At 37.7% G+C, this 22482-nt stretch overlaps 1 protein-coding gene across 4 annotated transcripts in view; it reads right to left on the bottom strand.

Moving 5' to 3' along the window:
- Positions 1-22482, bottom strand: part of TRRAP (transformation/transcription domain associated protein) — a 71962-nt gene that overhangs the window by 39355 nt on the left and 10125 nt on the right. For all 4 annotated transcript variants that reach the window (XM_027878176.1, XM_027878178.1, XM_027878177.1 and 1 more), the window contains 28 exons: positions 21490-21817; positions 21276-21373; positions 20463-20657; positions 19718-19909; positions 18402-18567; positions 16955-17211; positions 16223-16423; positions 15167-15318; positions 13932-14131; positions 12682-12899; positions 12361-12558; positions 11178-11438; positions 10659-10820; positions 10333-10429; positions 9769-9890; positions 9039-9209; positions 8244-8312; positions 6245-6364; positions 5802-5921; positions 5252-5416; positions 4576-4757; positions 4114-4312; positions 3567-3695; positions 2691-2957; positions 1947-2153; positions 1096-1254; positions 875-1009; positions 572-682 (listed from right to left, as the gene is read on the bottom strand). In XM_027878176.1, the coding sequence (XP_027733977.1) occupies positions 572-682; positions 875-1009; positions 1096-1254; positions 1947-2153; positions 2691-2957; positions 3567-3695; positions 4114-4312; positions 4576-4757; positions 5252-5416; positions 5802-5921; positions 6245-6364; positions 8244-8312; positions 9039-9209; positions 9769-9890; positions 10333-10429; positions 10659-10820; positions 11178-11438; positions 12361-12558; positions 12682-12899; positions 13932-14131; positions 15167-15318; positions 16223-16423; positions 16955-17211; positions 18402-18567; positions 19718-19909; positions 20463-20657; positions 21276-21373; positions 21490-21817 (4881 nt within the window). The remainder of the gene's footprint in view (positions 1-571; positions 683-874; positions 1010-1095; positions 1255-1946; positions 2154-2690; positions 2958-3566; positions 3696-4113; positions 4313-4575; positions 4758-5251; positions 5417-5801; positions 5922-6244; positions 6365-8243; positions 8313-9038; positions 9210-9768; positions 9891-10332; positions 10430-10658; positions 10821-11177; positions 11439-12360; positions 12559-12681; positions 12900-13931; positions 14132-15166; positions 15319-16222; positions 16424-16954; positions 17212-18401; positions 18568-19717; positions 19910-20462; positions 20658-21275; positions 21374-21489; positions 21818-22482) is intronic.

Below are 22482 nucleotides of genomic sequence, written 5' to 3'. Positions count from 1 at the left end.
ATCGTTACTGTTTGCCAGGTATCCATAAACATATGCAGCTCTTTCCTCCATTCATCTATATACTTAAGAGCCCATCTACTCTGTGCAATAGACTGTGATGAATAAAATCCCATGCTAATTACCAGCTGAGTCTGCTGCAGGAGCAGAAGTCATAAAACTTGTCAGCTTTGAGCTACACCCAGCTGATTTTCCCCACTCTAGAAAAGTTAATTCTCTGAAAATTCAGTGAAAAGGTTTAGTTCTACATGCTGGATGAAAAAAAAAGAGGAATGCCATGTATTGGATCTTGAAAATACAACTACAATCATTATCCTTACATATTTAATTGATAGTCATTCCCTACTAAACCCTCCAAATATTTAGTTGTGGGGTGAAGTATTCTTGCTCTTTAACCCAGGCAGTAGCACAATCATACTTTGCAGCACCACACAAATGTATAAATGAATCAAGGAAACAAAGTACAGGAACACTAGAGTAATCCACGCATAAAAGGATCTGCATGAAGAGAAGGGTTTATGGTTTTGGCTACTAATTCCACACTGGCATTTGCATATCAGAACAAACACATTACCTGGCAGGCGATCCTGATCAAGAAATTCACGACTGTGTCTGTGTGCTGCTTGTCAATCGGCTTGGCCAGGAGGGCATCAGCCCCTGGCAGGGACTGGCTCCGTCCAAACACCTGCACATACACAAAACCCATCAGCAAGATTGAAGAAGGAAAACAACAAGAACAGATTTTAAATATTTTTTAAAGCTAAAACTTTCAATTTAGGGGGTTTGAGTTATGTGGAGAAAACAATTATGCTGAATTGCTTAGTCAGTGCAGGTTGTAATTTCAGAGCCTCTGAAAAAAACATGATTTTTTTCTTACAGCACTTATTGCTCCTGTCGCTGTCCTGAATCGTTTCACTTCTTGGCCAGAATCCACAGACAATCCTCTCTTAACAGCAGATGAGGCAGAACTTGCTCCTTCTCCACTGGCACTTGAGTCCATATCTGAATCTGGCTGAAATACCAGCAGTGTGCATGTTAAAAAAACAACACTTAACCGTGTAACAGTTCATTCTTTAACCATTTATTTAGACTTCCTACCTGCTGGTCTTTAATTCTTTGCAATTCCCATTTAATAACCACTTCAGCAAGATCCACAGCTAATTTTCTTTGCTCTATTGTAACACTGGGAGTGAAGCCCAGTCTCTGCATGGCACTAACCATATGCTGAACCAAGTGATGTCTCACTGGATAATAAACCTGAAAAAATGGTTTCATGGAAATGTTAGTCATTAACCAATAAAACTCTGCACAAAAACTAGAAAGTTGAAATATAGCAAAATGGTAAAACAGTCATCAATCCCAGACTTTACTAAATCTGGAAAAGTAACTGGCGCTTTGAAATAAAATTTTGGCTGCAGTTTTCAGTAGTGACTACTGATTTTATGGACCTCAAATGAAAGTGTTCTTTTTAAGATTCACAACTTTTCTCCAGGACCAATCATGCCAATTTTTTGCCAACCCTTTACAGAGCTTCAATTCACATTTGAACACACATAGATATTCTTTCAAACAGGGCTGAGGCATCTTTCCTGAAAAGTGCCTTAAATGTGTATTAGTTGTCTCTTTGGATTGCATTTTAGTATGTATTTTCAGAAGTGATCCTGTGTTGACATTCTGCAGCATTTCCCCATTTGTTTCATGTTTGTGCAATGAGTTCATCTTGCAGACTCTGATCTGACACTGAGTTTTAACTTCAATCATGGTAGAGTTTAATAAATTATTTGCTACTGAATAGTTGTCTTCAGTTATAGAAAAGTATCTTTACAGACAGATGATATATTCTGAAGCTATACCATATAAACCAGATTATGTTATTTTTCCAATCAAACTGCAGTTTACTTCCTTGGCATGGGAAATACAGTGACTACAGGAATAACTGGCACAAGTACCTTGAAATGTTGTACTATCAAGTGTAAAATATGCACTAGCTGGGGAACAGTATGACCCTCTTCCACAATGATTTTTCGTGTCCAGTGAGTGAGCATCTGATGTCCATCCTCCATCCGAGCAGGCACAGCTGGAGTCAGAATAGCCATGGCCTGCCTGACGATGGCTCGGGCCTCCATGGCATGAGCTTTTAGAAGACTGTGAAAAACCTAAACACCAAAGCTTCTGATCAACATCAAGAAACTAAGCATTTATAAAGAAACTACAACATATGTTTTCTAAAAAACACAGTTTTTTCCTAAAGGCCTGGAATTTGTTAAATATTTGATGATATATCATCATCGAAGTATACAGCATGTACTTCTGGTTCCTTTACATTCCATTTTCTTCCTCCCTCTCCACTGTCCAAATCAAAGGTTTCCCTTGGCCCCCACGTTCTGTCTCAACTGAAGTGTCTGTCTCTTTTAAATGAAGAAACATTTCCAATTTCCTTAATTCAACCAAGGACTTTTCATTGTCCCATTATCCACCCTGTTCTCACCTTCAAACTTTCTTCTACACTCCCACATCCACAAGTAAATTTATATTAAATATTTGGCCTGCTGATTCTGTATTTGTGGTATTTGAATTTAACTGTTCCCTTTATACTAAGTATTCAAACCCACTATGCAGATTCTACCCTGAGTCTTAAAATAAAGCACAGAACTTATCAACATCCCTTAAACAAACAAACACAAGCCTGATACCTGCAGAACTATCTTCTTATGGATGGCAAACTTGGCAATGATGTGTGCCAGAAGCAAATGGCCACTGTACTTGCAGGCTGGGTCCACACAGGCCTTGGACAGGAGGCAGGGCCAGGCAAAGGTCATGAGGCGCCTGAGTTTGCTGTTGCGGTTCTTGTTGTTGTCATGAATGTGGTGGGGGGCGTGTTCCACCAGCAGCGTGGCAAACTGCAGCAGGTATATCCTCAGGGAATCCAGCATGTCAGCCTGCTTCTCTGGATCAAGGACCTATCAAAGAGGGGAGAAGGAAAGTGAGGGAAAAAAAAAAAAAAAACAACACCAGAAGTTTTATTATTATAAAAGCAAAGTTTTAGCCTTTTGCTTTTTGAGTGGTTTTTAAGAAGACTAAAACCTGTAACTACTTTTTTGACTCGGTTTAGTACCCTCAAAACAACCTCCTGAAGTGTGAACTTTTAAATAATGAGCACATCTGGGAATTTCCAAAGTGCTAGCCTATAAAAATTGTAAATCAAAAACCCCAAGCCTCATCTTCAACTTTTATTTTATAATTGGTTTCATGAAATAGCAGTGAATTAGAAAGGTACTGATGTTCAGTCATGGAAAGCTTTCCTTATAAAAAAGACTGGGATTACAGCCATGTAAGGCCCATTTTTAAAGACAGATATTCAAGTTCTGAAGGTGCCATAAAGTGAAAATTGTAGTCCAGTTCTACTGATGACTGATGGATCTCATGTTCAGTGTTATGAAGGCATCTGACATAACAGATCATAGTATTTAGAATAGCACAACTAATTCAAATCAGGATTGAAAAGCCAAATGAGTGGAACAATTTTCTGTTTTAATTTTCAAACACTTCAATGTAAACAAGATTGTTACCTTTGTAATAAAAACACTAGTGATGCTTTCTGGGTTATCTCCTTCTGGGTTTGGGGGTCCTAACAGCTGTTCCCCTTCTCCCTTTTCAAAACTGTACAGGAAAGCAGGATTCAGGATATGTTGCAGCACCTACAGAACACAAACAAAAACAGTTACACTGAGCTATTGCATTCTTGGAATGGCAGCCAACATTCAGGTACTTTCATATGCAAACCTGCATGTTGAACACACTCGCCATGTAACAAAAGGAAGCTATAAATAAAACCCTCAGAAAAAGACACACATAGATTTTTTTTCCCCCCCTTTTCCTTCCTTCCAAGGGCAAAGATTCTTAGAAAGTATAAACTAAAGGAGTCAGCAATGAAAGCAAGATGAATTGCTGTCTCTGTTTATTATCACTCTTCTTCAGGTATGATATTTTCACCCAAATGGCTCTGCCAATTATCGAACTCGTTGACATTTAAGTAAGCAAGTTTTGTTGCCCTAGTTCCCAAGAAGAAAATTAAACCTAAATACCAGGCTCCTTTGATTTAATTGCTTTAGTTACCTTGGCTTTGAGCTCGTCTCCAAAGTTGGGGTCATTCAAGTCTACAAAGCGGAAGAACAAAGCCCGTTTTTGGGGAATGCTGTAGTTTTTTGGGATCTCTTCTTCCATATATTCCTTTAAGAAAGTCATATTGCAGAGGAAGCGACCCGTAAAAGCTCGCAGCAGCTGGAACAGTAACTCTATATCACCATAATTCCTCCTGTAAAAACACATAAAATACAAAGCTTTTGTGAAAAAATACACGACCTACTACGCTGATGAAACTTATTGTGGTTTTAAAGGAGCAGAGAGGCAAGAGCAGGCAGTACCAGAGGCACGGCTTTAGAGCCAGTGGCAGCATTATGAAATATATTACATTTTCTCTTCAACAACTGCAAACCATTTTTAGTTTAGTACCTTTACAGTATTAAAATTTTTAAAAACAATGCATGTAAGGTATAGGAAATAAACATTTCTACTTACTTGCAGTAATTCAGTAAGCAATATGCCAACAGCTTTGGCTCCTTCCAGTTGGTGGCAGCCATGTTCTCCTTACGGTGTCGCTCCTGGAAAGCTTCGCTCACCCACACACGTTTCAGCTGATTCACCAAGGAATGCTGATTTGCCAACCAACATTCATCATTCTTAACAATAATGCTTATGATCTGTCCAGAGCAAAACAAGACAAATGAACAGTCAACACAAAACAGATCTGTCAGTAGAAACAGTGATATAAAAATACCTCTTTAAGGCCAATTAAGGGTTCTAAAACATTCAACAGCAAAAAAAAAAAAAAAAAAAAAAAAAAAAAAAAAAAAAAAAAAAAAAAAAAAAAAAAAAAAAAAAAAAAAAAAAAAAAAAAAAAAAAAAAAAAAAAGCTAAATACAAAATAGTTTAGATTAAAAAAAGTAAATTTCTGTAACAAATGTTTTCTGTTGCCATGTTTTCCTCTTGTATCCTACTTGATAAGAAAGTGTGGTTAATTTGAGTCTCTTTTTCCTCCTCAGAGTGACTCCAACTACAAACACTTCACAAGTTTCCAAGTGTTTTTCTATGAGTTGTAGTACACACACACACACACTGAAAGCCTGTCATGTAAGAGGCTTTACTGAAGAGGTTTTAACTGCCTAGAGCAAAGCTAAACAAGAATAAAGAGTACTTTGATAGCTTGGAACTGCAGATCCAGACGCATGGTGGTGGTGCTGGGAGAGCCAGGTCTCACGGCTGCCTGGGTACCCACGGGTAGGAGCAGAGTGATGAACCGGTTGGGATTGGCTGCCAGGACATCTCGCAGGGGTTTGGCATCTTTATGTTTAAGGAAACTCTAAAAAAAAAAAAAAAAAAAAAAAAAAAAAAAAAAAAAAAAGAGAAGAAATCATTTTCATAACCTTTAAAAGCCAAGATGTCAAAAGGTTATTTTATCCTGAAGCTCTTATATCCCTCACTAAAGCTGCAGAGGTCATATTTCACATACATAAAAACACTGCCAACAATTTCAGTAACAGTCCTACATGACCTGGAAAGGTATCAAATCCATCAGCACTTCAGGAATACAAACCTAGGAATAGGCACCCTACAATCAGAGTAAGACCATGAGTAAGGACTACAAGGTCATACAGCAAAAAAAAGGTGCAAAAGATGAAAAGCGTTTTTGTTCCCCAGATTTGTGAAGTTGAGTTTTTTCTTGTTCCCCTTCCCACACAGCTTACCATAAACATTCTGCTCCACTGGGGATCATTTAAAGTGGCTTCCATCATGAACAGCTCCACAGTCTGGGATGGATGACGTGTCAAAAATTTTATCAGTGGTTCCCTGAATGGGCTGCCAGCCTGAAAAATTCATAAAGCTTAAATTAAAAACTCAGAGTATAGAGTATTTTCAACTAATTTACTACCACTCAGAAAAATTCATTTGACTTGGCATTCATGCAGATACAAAACGTTCAGAACTTTCATGATGACAATTTATTGACACTTTAAAAACTTAACTTCTAAGAGTGTAAGACAAATGTTAATACCCCCCAAAGGCTTGAAGAGCACATTTATTACATCAAACGTTCCCATGTCACACTTAAAATATTATAATTATTATACACTAATGTTTAACAATACTATAAAGCAGAAATTCCAGCAATGTTAACTTCCACTTTTACCTCAATTAACATTGCTCGTTCTGTTTTCATAACAACTTCCAGGAGTGGTTTAACGAGAGTCTGTGGGGCAGCTGGGATCAGATGGAATAAATTTATAATTGCTGAACAAATCTTCATTTCCTACAGGTAAAAAGAAACAGGGTTGAATTAAACATTACCAGCTACAGTGCATAAAAATAGTATCACACATCTTACTTATTTGTTCCTGTCTGTATTAGCTTTGCCAGCAACCAAATGTAAAGGGTTAACATTTACACAGCATCTACTGACCATAATGTATGAAATGATTGCTCTTGTGGAAGTCTGCCCTGCCCCTTTGTAATACCATGGTTTAAATTTAATTTCCTGTGTCAGGATAGTGGTGTTTTACAGGCAAGAGCTAAACACTGTGTACCAGCACTGCTGATGGGGCAGTTCCAGAGTGCTCACTGCACCACACTGAGTGGCTCGTGCATCAAACAGCCAGACCTTCCCATCTTAACCATTTGTCATTCACCCCCCACACCCCTAGATTGCATGTGAGGGAAAAGAGAGAGGGTTTTCTCACAGAACTGATCAGTCTATCTTGCAAACAGCTTGTTACTTCAAAGAAAAGTCAGTTCTGTTCTCCTACTAGATATTAAATTCTCTAGAAGCCCAAGATAATTTTACATCTTTTTCTCATTGTGTGATTTAAATGCAGACTGTATTTCAGTCAGCTAGAGTGTGGATTTCCTTCAGTAAGAAAAGGGAAAGAAAAAAAAAAAAAAAACAACAAAACATCCGCTCTCACGTTTCTCTAAAACCAAGTTCTAGTGGTTTTAAACCAACACGAAAAAAATTACACATTTAGGAGACTAAACATAGAAAACATCAACAAAAAACATTAAAAGAAGGAGAATTCCCAACTAAACATGAGTTAGGCACAACTAAAAACTGGTCTAGAGGTGCCACATTGTGGTCTAAAAGACTAATGCTGCAAAAAGAAATGCAAGATATCTCCAATCATCACATTTGAAAAGGGAATCATAAGAAGAATATGAAGGCCTTAGAACTACTCTGACTTGAATAATATGTGTTTAACTGAAAAATGTACAGGGTTTTAGTTAAAACATAAGAAAAATTCTCTTCACCTTCATTAGAGAACATCTAGGATTCATACAAAGCAATGACCAAATTCACATTTAAAAGCTCTCTTTGCAATGACAGGAAAGATAAATGAAAAGCCATTAAGCCATTTCCACGTTTTAAGGGAAATAAAAAGCCAATCTAATTTCATCCTAATTTGAAAAACAAAGCTATTAATGAAATTCCCCCCATTTTTTCCTAGTTCCAATAATAAATCTCAACACTTATATTAAGAGATAAGTAAAACATTAATAGAATTATGGGACTTCTGGCAATCTACATAAAACTACACTGAAGCAGGAATTCCCATCAGGGCTGTATTGCTGAGAGCACAGACTATTGACATTACTGTACAATTTTCCATTTACAAGACAATTAATCAGCTTCCCATAGTTAACACTGAGGCCATTAGTTTCAATGGGAGAGAGATTTTAATGTGATCTCAACAAGTAAATACTGAAGGTGGTTTTAATAAATGTAATTCAAAATTAACTGGGATTACACTATCATTATGTATAATTTTCAAAAGACTGTGTTAGGAACATCAAACATATCAGTGAAGAAAAGAGGGATTATGCTGCTGAGCTCATCAGCCATTCCAGTGAAGAACAGATTTCTAAGCAGAAAATCCTGAGGGGGCAAAAAAACAATCCTTGAGCTGTTCCCACACCAACCTGTAAGTAAAGGCTTTAAAGTAACCCTTGTAAGCAGATAAGAAGCTCCTCTTACTGAAATTTCTAACAAATATTCAGTATAGATACAAGTTCATTAGCTTGTAACAAAGCATCAGTGTGTAATCACTTACGGCAACATTTACAACTGAATGAGTTCTGGAATTCTCAAACATTAACAGCACTTACTTCTTCTCACATAAAAGCTTTCATGAACTTACATTTCCATCACTCCGTTGTCCTCCTTTGTGTGTAATAACTACGACTTCCATCCATTTACGCAGGTGTTGCTATAAAGAGAGGATAATTAGTATTACTCTTTTAATTAGACTGTTCCATTTTAGCATAAACTACAAGAAAAGAAGAAGAGGGAGAAATAATTCTTTGAAGAAAACAAAGGGAAAAATTATTAGCTATTTTCATTCCCTCAGATTGAAGTTTTCTGTTGCTAAAAGCCCTCTCCATATTCACCTAAGCAGGGATTAGAAGAGTACATACATTACACAGCACAATAATCTTAAGTCTGATAGGCTTACAGTTGTTTAATCATTTGCTTGATATGTATGCATTTAAATATTTAAATATCCATGCCAAAAGGATGAAGAATTCTCATATACAGTTTAAAAACTGCAAATAAACACTGCAATGCCTTCCAAAATTTAATAAATCAAAAAAGCTCCAACACAGACTTAGTCCATTAGGAATTAAAACTTATTTTCAAGGTACTTGTGGCACCTTGCTTAAAGATAAATTTGTCCAAGCAGACCTTAGTATAACTAGGTATGTCTTCATTAAAAAATATCATTTCTTAACTTTTTGGTTTAGCAGCTCTTTAGAAATTAACTCAAAATGTTTAAAGAAATCACATTTTTATTAACTGTGAAACAAAAATCTTTCATTTCCAATATACACATTGAGTCACTACTGAATTGTTCTTTGACTTTTCACCAATACAAACAGCAGCTAGAGGAAAATTTCTTCTGGAAGAGCTAAAGAAAAAGCTTGAATGGACTTACCATCATCTGATCACAGAATTTATCATTGAAGGAGTTCGGGAAAAGTCTGGTGACTGAAGTCAAGCGATTCACAACGTTCAGGGTCAGACTTCGATAGTCCCCCAACATCATCAGCAATGGTCTCATGTGGGTGTGGATTTGATCAACCTCTATGGTAGCTCCTTCCAAGAACTGCAAAGAGTTCATGACTAAGATACTGTATTGTCAGCAAGCCATAAATAATAAGCACATTCCCTCTCGTGACCAGAGTGACATGAAAAGACATCTGACTTCTGGTCAGTCAATGGCATAAACAAATGCAAGCAGTTACATGTCAGCCAATCTACACATCATTACTTACAGCATCTTTGTAATGTCATTAGCTTTGTTTTCATTTAAAAGAATAGCATTAAAATCTTGCTGACTTGGAATTAGGCACAGTTACTGGACAACAAATCACAGTGAACAAATATCTTTTTCCCTGTCCTTCCAGCTGGACAGAAAGACTGAAAAGATTTGCTGTAGTCCTTCCCCAAGAGCTTATAATGCCTAATTTCAAGCTGGATAATTTTTATGGCTAAGTTCAGGCCACCAGAAAACCACATCTGATAAACTTTAATCAGAGTCACAAACAAAATCTGAACAGAGCAGACAGTATTTCCTGCAGAGAACTTTCCCCAGAAGCTTTGTCCCAAGGAAGAAATGCAGAGAGAACAGTGGCTTCCAAAGCAATGCTGTTTATCACAGTCACCTTTCTCATGCACGCTTCTCCTGCCTCCTGCAGTTCGTTATTGGTAGAATTCAGTGCCTTGAAAAGTGCAGCAATGATCTTCTCCCTTGACTGAGGCAAGTAATTGCAGGCAGCCAGAGCATCTGCAAATATCAAAGGAAATGTGTTCTCTTTGTTAACACAATTTCAAAAGAGAAGGGAAAATAAACCCTAATTCCACACCACTTTAGTTTCTTTTTATGTCATCTTAAATTACAAACAGCTAAAGCCTTACACGCATTGCCAAAAACAAGATGCATCATAAAACAGTGAAAGAATGGGAACTCAATTAGTGTTCTTCAGTTTTCCTAATGCTATAGAACATAATTAATCTTAAAATGTTTAGGCTTCATTTCAGAAACTAAATTCTGCTCGTTAAGAAAGCAGCAATACTTTCCCATTACTCTCTCCATTAAACTGTGACCTCAGGAGAGCAGTCATCAGTCTTCCAGCGCTCAGGTTTTCTGCTGATCCTGGGAAGCAAACTGCCCATTGCTCACAAGGACACTCAACTACATCCAACTCTGTGAAGCAAGTTTTACTTACTTAGGGCTGCAATTCGAAGAGGTACAAGTGATGGAAGACTTTTGTAACAAGGTAGTTTCATTAAGGCAGAATCTTCAGCCTCACACAAGTTCAATAACTAGGAAAAAAAATAAACAATCATTTTAGCATCGTGACTCACGTTTGAAACTGTACCTTTGGAGTCTCGTTTCCTCAGAGCCAAGTTTATGGAAACACATGAATCAACCTTCAAATTTCACCTTTGGAAAGTTTTAAAATGCACAAATAAAAACATGTATTTTTAACAAAGAAAGTACTAACATCTTTACTAATAAGTATCAACATTCAAATATAAGAAGAGAAAGTACCTCTGTGTAGAAAACCTTGTGCTCCACAACATTTAGATCCATTGTAAACAACCGGGGTTGCAGGGTCGTGCAAAATGTATTTCCCTCCATCAGGCCAATCTGGGCATTTGCAGGTTGATGCCTAAGTAAGTGCTTTTTAGGAGGAACCATGTCTTGGAGAACCTACACAACACAATTTAGATGACTGAGTTAGTATCCTATTCAAATGATCCCACAGACCCAGGCACTGAGAAGTCACCACTGGTCATGGCTGCACATTTCCGTCCATTTGCTCCAGAAGTATGGCTTGAGAAATCATTAAGTAAGAAGTATTTCCTAATTTAATTCAGCCAGTTCACAAAACAATGCAGTAATTAATACATATTCTCTATGAACACATCTATTATATTTAATAACTTCACGTGACACTACAAACAACCAAGAAATTCACATAGATTGAAGCACACCCAGGAAAGCATTTCTGCAAATCCAAACTGGAAAACAACTTCAAACTCAGGTTCAGTAGGTGTTTCTGCTTACCTCTTTATGTGGCTCCATAATCACTGTGACACTTTTTCCAGTGACCTGTGCGAGCACCTGCAGTGAATGCATAGCTTGTTTCCTCACAGTAGAGTTTGGAGAGGTTACTTCTCGAACAAGGTCATGTGTTACATGATGGAAAGACTTTTCCTGTGCTGCCAGGATTTCTTCTGTTTTTTCTTCATCTTTTAAAGGAGTTGCACATCTAATCAAGAGCTGTTCTAATGTGGTCTTTGCCATAGCAACTGCTCCATTGGAAACCTGGGGCATCACAGATTATTTTCATCAACTAAGTACAGAACAAAGATCTCAAATCTGCACACTACTCATCACCAAACTTAGAGTTTCATTTTGATGAATCCTGTGCAAATGGCTAAAACCATATAAAAATAAGACTTAAACAGAACATATATTCAGACAGTCTTCCCACCAATCATCCCAAAATTGGGAGCTGCAGTACAACATAATTTTATAAATGACCTCAAGCACTGGAACCCTTCACAATGTTGTCACCAGGTGATTCACAATGAGAAAAGACCAAGCAGATGGTTCTCTAAGTACATATAACCACATACAGGTTTTTGGTAAGATGAACACCTTTCAAACCAAACACAAAATGAACAAAAAAACAGTGGCTTTTGTGCATGTTCTTCAGGACAAGAGGAAATGTTCTCAAGCTGCACCAATGGAGGTTTAGATTGGATACTAGAAAAGAAATTTCTTCAATGAAAGGATGGTCAAACACTGGAATAGGTTGTTTAGTGAAGCAGTAAGTGTTCAAAAAACATATAAATGTGGCACTTGTGGACATAGTTTGGTGGTGAAGATGGCAGTGTTCCATTAATGGTTGGACTTGACCATTATTTCCAAGTAAACTTAATGATTCTATGACAAGTGACAGTGAATCCATGTTCTTTTGGTGATCTGCATGGGCCCTGTGCATTTCTGCTCTGAAACAAGTGTAATCCCTAACAACTTCAGCAAAGTCATGTGGAAAAATCTGACCTCATTCCTAATTTGGGGTCTTGGCTTAAGTTCAAATGACTAAAATTCACTCCCAACTACTGCAGATACGACACATTCTGAAGCTCAATAAAATCAAGATTCGCAAGAGTTCAATCTGTGTGAACTGAGGAACAGATGTTTTCCCCACGGAATTTGATAGAATTCACTCATTACCTACCTCTCCAGTCAAATCCATCATAACAAAGAGAAGGGCCTTCAGGAAAGTTTGCTGGTTCTGGAGAACCCAGATCAGTGGCAGCCGTTCCATAAGGAATTTAATTGACACAACACCTCCCAGCTTAGCATACCAGGCTTGTTCATAACAGCAAGCACATAAACGTTCCACTATGTACGAAAACAAGGGAAGCTGACAAGCCTGGAAACAAAGAAATGGGTTAGTTTGCCTTTTTTCAACCCACTGGTAGACTCCAAAATTTTAGAAGTAAAATTGTATCGACCGAAACAAGACCATTTAAATGCATTTAAAAAAAACCCTTACCCTTTCTTTTGAACCCAAGATGATGCTGGCAACATCAAATATCACTGCTAGAGCCACCTCCCCTATTTTGCAGAGCTCCTTCTCCTCATAAGCCATGCAGATTGCTATGGCATCAATAAGCACCAAGGGATCCATGCCTTTTGAGCCATTTTCTTCACTGTGAAACATGGCTGTGCTAGGCTGGCTTCCAACCTGATAGCACTGCAGCAAGAAAGGACCTGCAATTTGTAAAGGGGAAGAAAAGAGAGAGGGGGGGAAATAAAGATAAAACAATGGATATTTCAATATGAATAGTCTTTTAATTAAATTTTACTACTCCTCGGACTAGCTGATGGCAGAACCAGTAAGCCTATTTGCATATAAATGAATTGTAAAGCATTCTTCACTTTTAGAAGAAAAAAAAGATTACATCTCCCTGAATATTTTCTTCTATGCAATAGACTGTGCACTGCAAGATTTAATTAAAATGAAGAATCATAAAAATTCAAGTTACATTAATGTGACAATGGAGAGTGATATGCCTATAGTATGTCTTTTCCCCAATGACTTGTCATACGGCCCAAATCCAAACAAAAAGTTTTCTTCATAAATACAAGACACTGCAGCGCTCTGATGTTCAGTTAGCTCCTCTAATGGTCCTTCAAAACCACGAGAGGAAATAACCCAATTAAAGATCATCCACAAAAATTACTGTGAGCATCAAGTTACACTAATGCTCTGGAAGTATCACAGAATCAACGAAGTTGGAAAAGACCTCTGAGATCATCGAGTCCAACCTTGGACCCAACAGCACCTTGTCTACAGACCATGGCACTGATGCCACATCCAGTCTCTTCTTAAACTCCTCCAGGGATGGTGAGTCCACCACCACCCCGGGCAGCCCATTCCAATGTCCAATCACTCTCTCTGTAAAGAACTTCTTCCTAACATCCAACCTAAATCTCCCCTGGCACAGCTTAAGACTGAGCCCTCTTGTCCTAAAAACTACAAACTGTTCCAAGCTGCAATTATTTCATTGGCTGTAGCATTTTGAGAGTATTATTAGGTGATTGATTGTTTCGTAAAACCTGCTTAATTTTCACCACTCAAAAGAAGATATAATTCATCCACCAGCAAAAAAAAAAACCAACACGGCTGCACAGAGGTAACTGTGACATCAGGGGTTCCTTAAACAAATTACTGTGAGTAAAAGCACAAACTTCTCCACCCCTCTCAGGAGAGGTCACAGAGTGTGTGTCCCCTTCACTCACCACACTGCTGAGCCACTGCCACCATGGTGTAGTGGCGGATCAAACTGGCCACGAAGGGCAGGGCACTGGGCCTCAGGTCCTTGATGACCGCGGACATGAACGCCCCCGTCAGCGCCTGCTCGAAGGTTTTCCGGGCCGGAGTGTCCTGGGCTTTGTATCGGTGGGAAATGATCACGCTGGGGATGGACTTCTCAGTGAAGCTGAAAGACAACAGAACTTCATTATCATCCTGAACTGCAGCACTGGCAGCTCATTCACAACCACCGGCAAGGACTTGATTTAAAGTTTGCTCTTGATACCTAACTCCTTCTCCACCTCCTGTTTTCCCCTTGTTTGACAGAGCTAGGCCAGTTCAGTTGGTCCAGATTAATTTTGTCAGCCACTGGTCTCAAACATGATGGATAGCTCAATTTCAGCAGCAACATTTAAGGGCAGTGCTTTAGAAGAAGCCACATATATACAAATAACAGGTATACAGGCATCACACTGCAACTCATTTACAGGATGTCATTTTCAATATTTTGACATTTTCCCCATTTTTAAAATGACATTTGATTTTAATCTTGAATGATTGAAACAGTATTTATCAAATCACTGCCCAACAAAACCTATTCATTGCAAAACTATATTTATGACAAATCTAACAAACCCAAACTGTGAAAGCTATTATGCTCTTTAGCTACATTTACTATGATTCAAGAGCACATACTTTTGGGCAAAGATGTTCAAGCTGTCTAAAAACAATACACTCATTAAGTATCAATGACTAAAACTGTAAAAGATGTAAAAGAAAATTCAATAAAAACCTCCCACACCAAGACAAATGGAGGTTATGTGTGTGACTATGCTACAGCTTAGTGGTTAAATGAAACTGAATTTTGTTTCACTCTAGTAAAAGGTTAGATGTACATACAAAACATCCCAGTCTAAACTAATCTTTAAAAGACAATTGTGTATCAGATCATTCCAAATATTTAAATATATGAAACTAAAATTCATTTTAAAAAGAAGTCTGATCACAGGTAATAAATTATACATTGAACTGTGATTAGGGGAAGAAAACTAAACTATGAAACATTAACACAAGTCATTGGCATTAAATACTAACAAAATTCCTTTTTACCAGCAGTTAAAAATCCCATGAATTGCACAGACCAATCATTGCCTCTAAACGGGGTTGTTCTATAGACACTATAAATTTTACATACACATTTAGGTTTAAAGAACTGTCATACTTGGGATGTGCAAGGAGCTGGTATAATGCATGTTTATTGTCATCCAGGCTCATCATTGCCACCAGGAAACACTTGATGACCTCCCAGGCCTGCCTCCTGTAATAGGGCTCCGTGTTGGCGCTCTTTAAACAGTCCAGGGCAGTCTCGATTGCCTGGGGTGGGAAAAGAGAGGAACCAAACACTTGTGCTCTTAGCATTTACAATTAACCAAGGGAATGGGGTCATTAATATATATTAAAAGTAGCTTTTACAGTAGGCACAATTTGGAGTTAAGAAATGCACAGAGTGCCTGAGAGAGGGGGCTTGAAACTATATTTGCTGTGCTTTTATACATGTTAAGTTTCATGGCAGACACATTTATTTCCAAGGTCAGAAAGCATTTTAAGTTGTGAGGCAAACCTTTGTTCTCTTTCTCCTCTCCCTCAAAAGACATTTTCTTCATCTTCCTTGCAGCAGTAACTGCTGTTCCTAATCTCTATGTACTGTACGTATACAATGCATTTATATCCACATGTAAATGTACCAAAAATACTCTGTCTTACAACAGAGTAATTTGTATTTTTCATGCATGATGAAATGTCCCTGTAAGTAACTTCTAAACACATCTTACTTAATGGAAATAGTTCTCTTCTTTTGCAAGAAGATTTAATACATTTGAGAATAATTCAAATCAATTTCTTAAGATATGAAGACGACTAAAAAAAGGGGGGTTCATCTCTTTAGGAAATGTGTTGTTTATATATATATATATTCCTGCTCCTCATCTAAGCACCACACTGAAAGTTCCAACCTTCCCCAGTCTGTGATTGTGTGAAACCATTTACTTGTGCCAGTTTAGCTCCCCATTCTATCACTTTGTAAGAGCAGAGCAGCAAGTCTAAATCAATTTTGGGGGTGACATGCGACACAGTTTATATGGGAAGTAAAGAAAGAACTGGCAGACACACCACAAAGTTTATGGAGGTTTTACAGGCAAACAAACTTGGTAAATCTTCCTTTATTACAGATGGTTTTTGAGCTGGTTTCTCAGCACTGAAGGTAACTTTCAGCCCTTACCTTTTCCATTGGGAGCTGAATGGATGCTTTGCAGTCGGAAAACTCAATTGTAATACTGGGCCCTTGGATTTCTGTGACTACATACTGCAGTTTCTGGGACTCCTTTAACATCTTCCTGTTGCTTCCCCCGAACTTGCCGAGCACACGATAGGCCACGTGGGAAATGCTGTCCGCAGGATTGCGCAGAGTGCGCCACAGAGCCTGCGTTTCAAACGGCACAGGGGCTGAGCACCTCACCTCAACATCTTCCAAGGTTAATGTAAACAAGTATTTCAAGGATAAAGTATGTGCAAGCACTGCATTAGGGGAAACAGCCACATTTAAAACACTGTGCTGAATTTTAGCCATATCACCTTCATTGCATATATAAGACTCAATGACATGTTGGCTTTTCTTGATTTTTTTTGGTTTTGTTTTTTAATGATCCAATTCTAATCATTCTCTCATTAATCACTGCTCATTAAACATAGCAATATTATTGCTACTGAGTCCCACATCTTAACTTTACCCCTTTAACAAAGTATATATAGAAGGAACAATTCATTCACTTCTAATTTTCAGAGTTTTCAGCTTAACAGCACAACAACAACTGTCCTTTTACACACACATCTGACTGGCATGGTTCTCATGGCAGATTTTTCAAGTTTTTATAACCAAAGCTTCACACAAATTTCTAATAATATTTGGCAAATCAATGACCTCTTGTGGTCCAACAGGAAACAACACATTTACCTGCATTAGCTCAGCTCGAACTGGTTGAATATGATCATACAGAAAGTCTGGCTGCAAGTTATCCACACACAATTCCAGAGTTCTTAAGCCTTGGCTGACCAGGGTCTGGGATCCATTGAGAGCTGACACCAAGGGGTCCATCAGCATCGGCAGGTAGGGCAGCAGTGAGCTCAGACGAACAGGCACAGTGAGGCAGAGCTCTACAAACAAGTCCTTCATGTGCTGTTTATGAAGCCCACTTTGTAACATATTAAGTCCTGAAAATCATGGATAAGTTACACTCTCAAAGGAAAAAGACCCAGCTTATTTCCTAAATTCCACAGAGCTTACAGCTCTGTTAGTAATAGATTTACAAAATATAACATCATCCATAATTCTAACTTAGATCTAAGGATTTCATGCAGAGAATGTTTTTTTAGGGACATGCATACAGAAGGGAAGAGTATCTATGCATATTGCAAAGATTAGATTCAATAAAGCAGCATTTGAATACAGCAGATGAAAAAAAGAAAAAGATAATTGGACTCAATCCTCAGCCTTGTAACGATAAAAAAAGTCCTACACAGAACAAATTGTTTTTAAAATACTGGGAGTCCTGAAAAGAAACACTTAATGAGTTCAAGTACATTCACTGTCCCATACAGACTAAGCATATTCCCCAAGTTATTTTTGTCCCCATGAAGATTCCACATACTGCCATAAACCAAGCAACCTCTTCTACACTGCCATGTTCTACATAATGATTCATTGTTAACAGATATACTTCCTAACCACAATAAAAACTGTCCCTGCAGCTGTAGATGAGAACCAGTTACAGTCCTGGAATAGTTCCAATTAGCTTGTCCTTAGGTTTAAGTAGTCCTCCACATTTCCTTGTTCATCCTCAATATCTCTGGGACACAGTCCTTGCAAGCACAAACGCTCAATTAATCAAACTGACTGTTATTTCCACTTCTTTCTGCAGACTGGCACTACTTGCATTTCTATTTATAATGCCCTTGCAGGTGCACACACATGCCCTCAACTGCAGAACCACCAGAGCTTTGCTGCAATGTTCTTCCCAAAAAAACCAGTGATGGCCTGGCAATGTTGCTTCTCCTACTCACTTATCCCTCAATGCTTTATGCCAACAAAGTTACCCATAGCAAAAAACCCAGAAGAAACAAAACAAGGAAACCCCACCAGCCCCACAATGAAAAGCAGAAAAACAAGCAGCAGAAATTGTGAAGCAGCCAAAACTATGGAGCCTGAAGCAGCTGACAGTAAATAAAAATAAGCCACATTCAAGATATTTAATCAACTGCTAAGCTCAAAATCAGAAGCTACTTATCAGTGTTAGGGTTTTAATTTTGGGGAGGGGGTGTTAATTACAGAACATAACTTTATTCCTACTATTTACATGAAAAGAAATCAGAAGGTGGGGTGGGGAAAGAAGGTATTGTTCTACCTTGCAGTAAGTTTGGTAACAGCGGCAGGAATTCTTGGTATAACAGATCATGACTGCCTCCTCCAATAGATCTGAACAGTGCTCTGAGCAGCAGGAAATAGTTATAGGGCTCTTTGGCAGTCTGTGCAAGTTCCATAGAGCTGTTCACAATCTTGTGCAAATGTGGCTATAAAGAAAATAAAGCTTGAAGATTAATAAAATACCCATTTTATCATCATTGTACTGTACAAGAGTTCAGCATGAGATTCTGCAAATCTGGCACAGTGAAAAATATTTGCTCTACAGAACCTGGGGATGTGGAGCCGAAATCAGAGGTGTCAGAATGACAAGAGAAGACACTTAACAATGTTAATTTACTCCTGATTTAACTTCATCACTAGTTCTTAATTTCATTTTGAAAGTAAATTCTTTCAAATTAAAAAAAAAAAGTTATGGAACTGGTGGCCTTTCTAGAGCAGAGGACAGTAACAGTTTGCAGGAATCATTAAAGAGAGTTGATAAATACAAGTATTCTCACAGATCAGGGACAAACAGTAACACAATTCTGGATTTTATTAACATCTACAAAGCTCTCCACATTGCTATGCAAATGGCCTCCATCATTCAATTAAATTGTCTACCCAAGGCCCCTATCATCAATCCTGCAGAAACAAAAAAAGTAACAGAGGCATGAAAGTGTGAAGGTAGTAAATTACACTCTTTAAATTTCATCTCCAGCTTATAAAATCCAAATGACCTTGATTCTGACGACAAACTACAAGAACTTAAACAAGATCATATGAATACTGCTTCATGTTACTAATGAATATTGCTTCATGTTATTGTTAGCTTTCAAAGAACCTGGAAAATTGGTGGTCCCCACTCTGTTCTACACAGTTGCCGGTATCAAATTTTGTTTGGTATAAGGTAGAAGGAAGAGAAATTAAATGATGAGACTGGTCCATTAAAATCTTAAATATCCTTTCTAAGTAAAGGCAGCTGTTGCTTTTATGAGAAGTGCACACTCTTGGTTCAAGCTCATCATTTCTAAATTCACTGAATAATGAGATGATCTCATCAACATAAATAGATCCTTGGAATACAGACAATATGTCGTAAATGGAAAAAAGCAGCATTCCTTAAACCCAGATTTTTCAAGAGCATAGAAATATCTAACTCAAGAGGTACGTGTCATTGAATATGACTGGAGCAAACAACATTCACCAATACAAAAAAGTGATTTCAATCCAAGCAAAACTCTTATGTTAATATGGAAACAAACTTTTAAGAGCCTTGTTTTTAAAAAAAGACTTGTTTTTAACACAAATGACCTTTACCTTCAGCATTTGTTCATTTTCAGCTGCAAACAGTGAAACAGAGCCAAAGACTAACTTGAACAGCTTGAGATACAGATTGGAGAGTTCCACGTTGGAGCCCATTTCTGGCAGCCGATCCAGCAGATACTCCACCAAAATGGTTGCAAAGAGGGCAGAGGTAGTGGGGTTTGCCAAGAAGGAATTGGCAACAATCTATGAAAGGAAACCACAAAAAAGTTAGTATTGCTGTAATAAAAATAACAAAAGGATAAAAGCACTATCCATTAAAAAAAAAAACAACCAAACCCTAGGATTAATTTCTTTCCCCATCTCCACTGCTACCAAAGTGATTCAGGGTGTCCTCATTGGACAACAACCATATATGTAACTTAATGTTCAAGTTTAAAGTTTAAAATTAAATGGATATTATAGGATTTGCATTCTGTAAAACAGTAGAACATTAACACAACGGCCTGAACAAAACAACAACTCCACAGTGATTGATACTGTTCAAGAACAAACTCCATTCATGTCTTCTAAACTGAAGTGCCTGTGTTTGTACTGCGTCACTTAGTCTGGAAAGGTTTTTTGAAAATCCCTCTTCACATTATTTTCATAGACAATTTTTTCTATAGACTGTTTCCAGTCCCACGTGCTAATTTCAACATTATTTGTTAAAATTCCACTTCAGCCATATGTACCTCAAGGCATAACCATTTCCTACATACTCTTTATTATCGATTGGAAAAAGTAAACAAAAACATACCTGAAGAGCATAGTTTTTGGAGATTCTCTCCACCATGTAAGGAACAGTAGTTTGAAAGATTTCTTTAAAAGTTAAAGGGTTCATCATTGTGAACACACCAGCAAAATGCTCCAGAACTTCCTTTTCCTCTTTCATCCTGACTGTCTGACAGTTTGCTACTCGAACATAGGTCTGCCCATTTCCTGCTATTTGAACCTAAATACAGCAATTGAGAAAACACACACACTAGTTACAGAATTTGAGTAACTTTCCCCCCATTATTCTTAAAATACCTTTGGCAAAAACCCTTAGATTTAATAGGTTTCACATGCAAGCCTCATTTGACTAGAAGCTGGGCATAAGAGCCAACCACGACAAAAATATTAAAATAGAGCTTTTTCAGCACAGATTTTAAAACTGTGACGTTAGGAGCAGAAAAAGATGAGAGCAGGAGATATCAGTGCATTTGTAAAGCTGCTTAATACCCAACCACACATATTTACATTTCATCAGGACTGTGTGTAACTACAGAAGATTAACACAAACGTGATAGCTAAACTATCTCTTTCAAGAAAAAATTTAATCCACTACATCAAAGAATTATTTTTAGTCTGACCTGCCTGCATAAACACAGTCAATAATGGCTGTTAAGAAAACAATCTGATCCTTGCAAGTAGTACTTTGAAATTCAGAGAATTTCTCAATAGCCTTGGTACTAAGTAAAGACTTGCTGAAAATATACTACAGTCTTTCAGTGGACAAGTAAATCCTTAATAAAAGATCTAACATAAAGCAACTGTATAAATCAAAGTGTGATGTAAGCAGGTTACATACCTGATAAATATCTAAAGCTTGCATTGCATATTTTACCAGTTTTATATAGATTTGTGTCTCCTTAGGTTGTAATTGTTTATTGGGAATGAACTGTGCTTCTGAAAGAAGAATAAGGTAGTAGTTAACCATTAAAAATACTATTTGTTTTCATGCTAAAGAGTTTTAATTGCAGAATTATGAAAGATAAATGCAATTAAATATTAGGCAGCTTTACCTCCAGGAGCTTTGCATGACGTGATGCCCCACGTGATCGTCTTGACGCCACAGACCAAGGTTTTCACCAGGCTCCTGCAATCCGTGACCTGGAACGTCTGTTTATCTTCTTTTTCCTTCTCCCCTTGTTTTTCAAACACAGGTACTGGTGCAGGGGCCACTGGAGTGGCTGGGGCAGGAGATGGAACAGGAACAGGGGCTGCATTTGCTGCCGTTGGGACCCCGGGTAAGGCGGCTTCAGCAGCCCCGAGCTCAGACTGGGGCTTGCACTTCTTAAAAATGACAGAGAGCTGGTACCGTGCTATGGTGTGGAACTTGAGAACAAACACCTGAGGCACAAAGAGGAAAAGGCAAATGAAAGAGTGAGGAGGGGAAAAGAAAATGTTTATTCCTCAGATATCATTCTAAATTTAAAAATACTGATACTGCGAGTCAGCATACCGAGATCAATAAAACTCACAACTGTTTCTGAAGTCATTCAAGTGAAGCAAACGTTTTTAAGCCCATCAACAAAGTAGTTTGCTTAGTTTAAACAATTGGTGCATTTCCCATTTAAAAAAAAAAACAAACAAAAAAAGCCCTCCAAAAATCCTCCACTTAAAGATCCTTAAAAAGGATCAGTAGGTCTTCAAAGTGAAGATATTTCAAATTTTACAGATTCTGTTGTGCTATACCAAGGACCTATGAGAAAATCCTCTTTCAGGTTTTAAAAAAAAAAAAAAAAACCACACCAAAAAGAACACACACATAACCAGAAAGTATTAAAAAATACCAGTCTTATATGCTATTAAGCAGGGAAAAAAGGTTACAACTACAATTTAAAATAAAATAATAATTAAAAAACCCCATCAGTTAAGCTACCACAAAACAGACATCCTTTGAAACAAGTCACTGGATGAAGCTGATTTCACAAAGCACCTCCACTACACTTGACATGTTACCTGAGCTGCACAGCATTTTAAAAAGCCCTTTTTTGAAGCACTAAAGTGAAATA

Source organism: Empidonax traillii, unplaced genomic scaffold (assembly GCF_003031625.1).
Source record: "Empidonax traillii isolate 1590-97213 ecotype Southwest subspecies unplaced genomic scaffold, ASM303162v1 scaffold39:size2480183, whole genome shotgun sequence".
NCBI classification, from domain to species: domain Eukaryota; kingdom Metazoa; phylum Chordata; class Aves; order Passeriformes; family Tyrannidae; genus Empidonax; species Empidonax traillii.
This window is presented reverse-complemented; position numbering and strand designations above follow the sequence as displayed.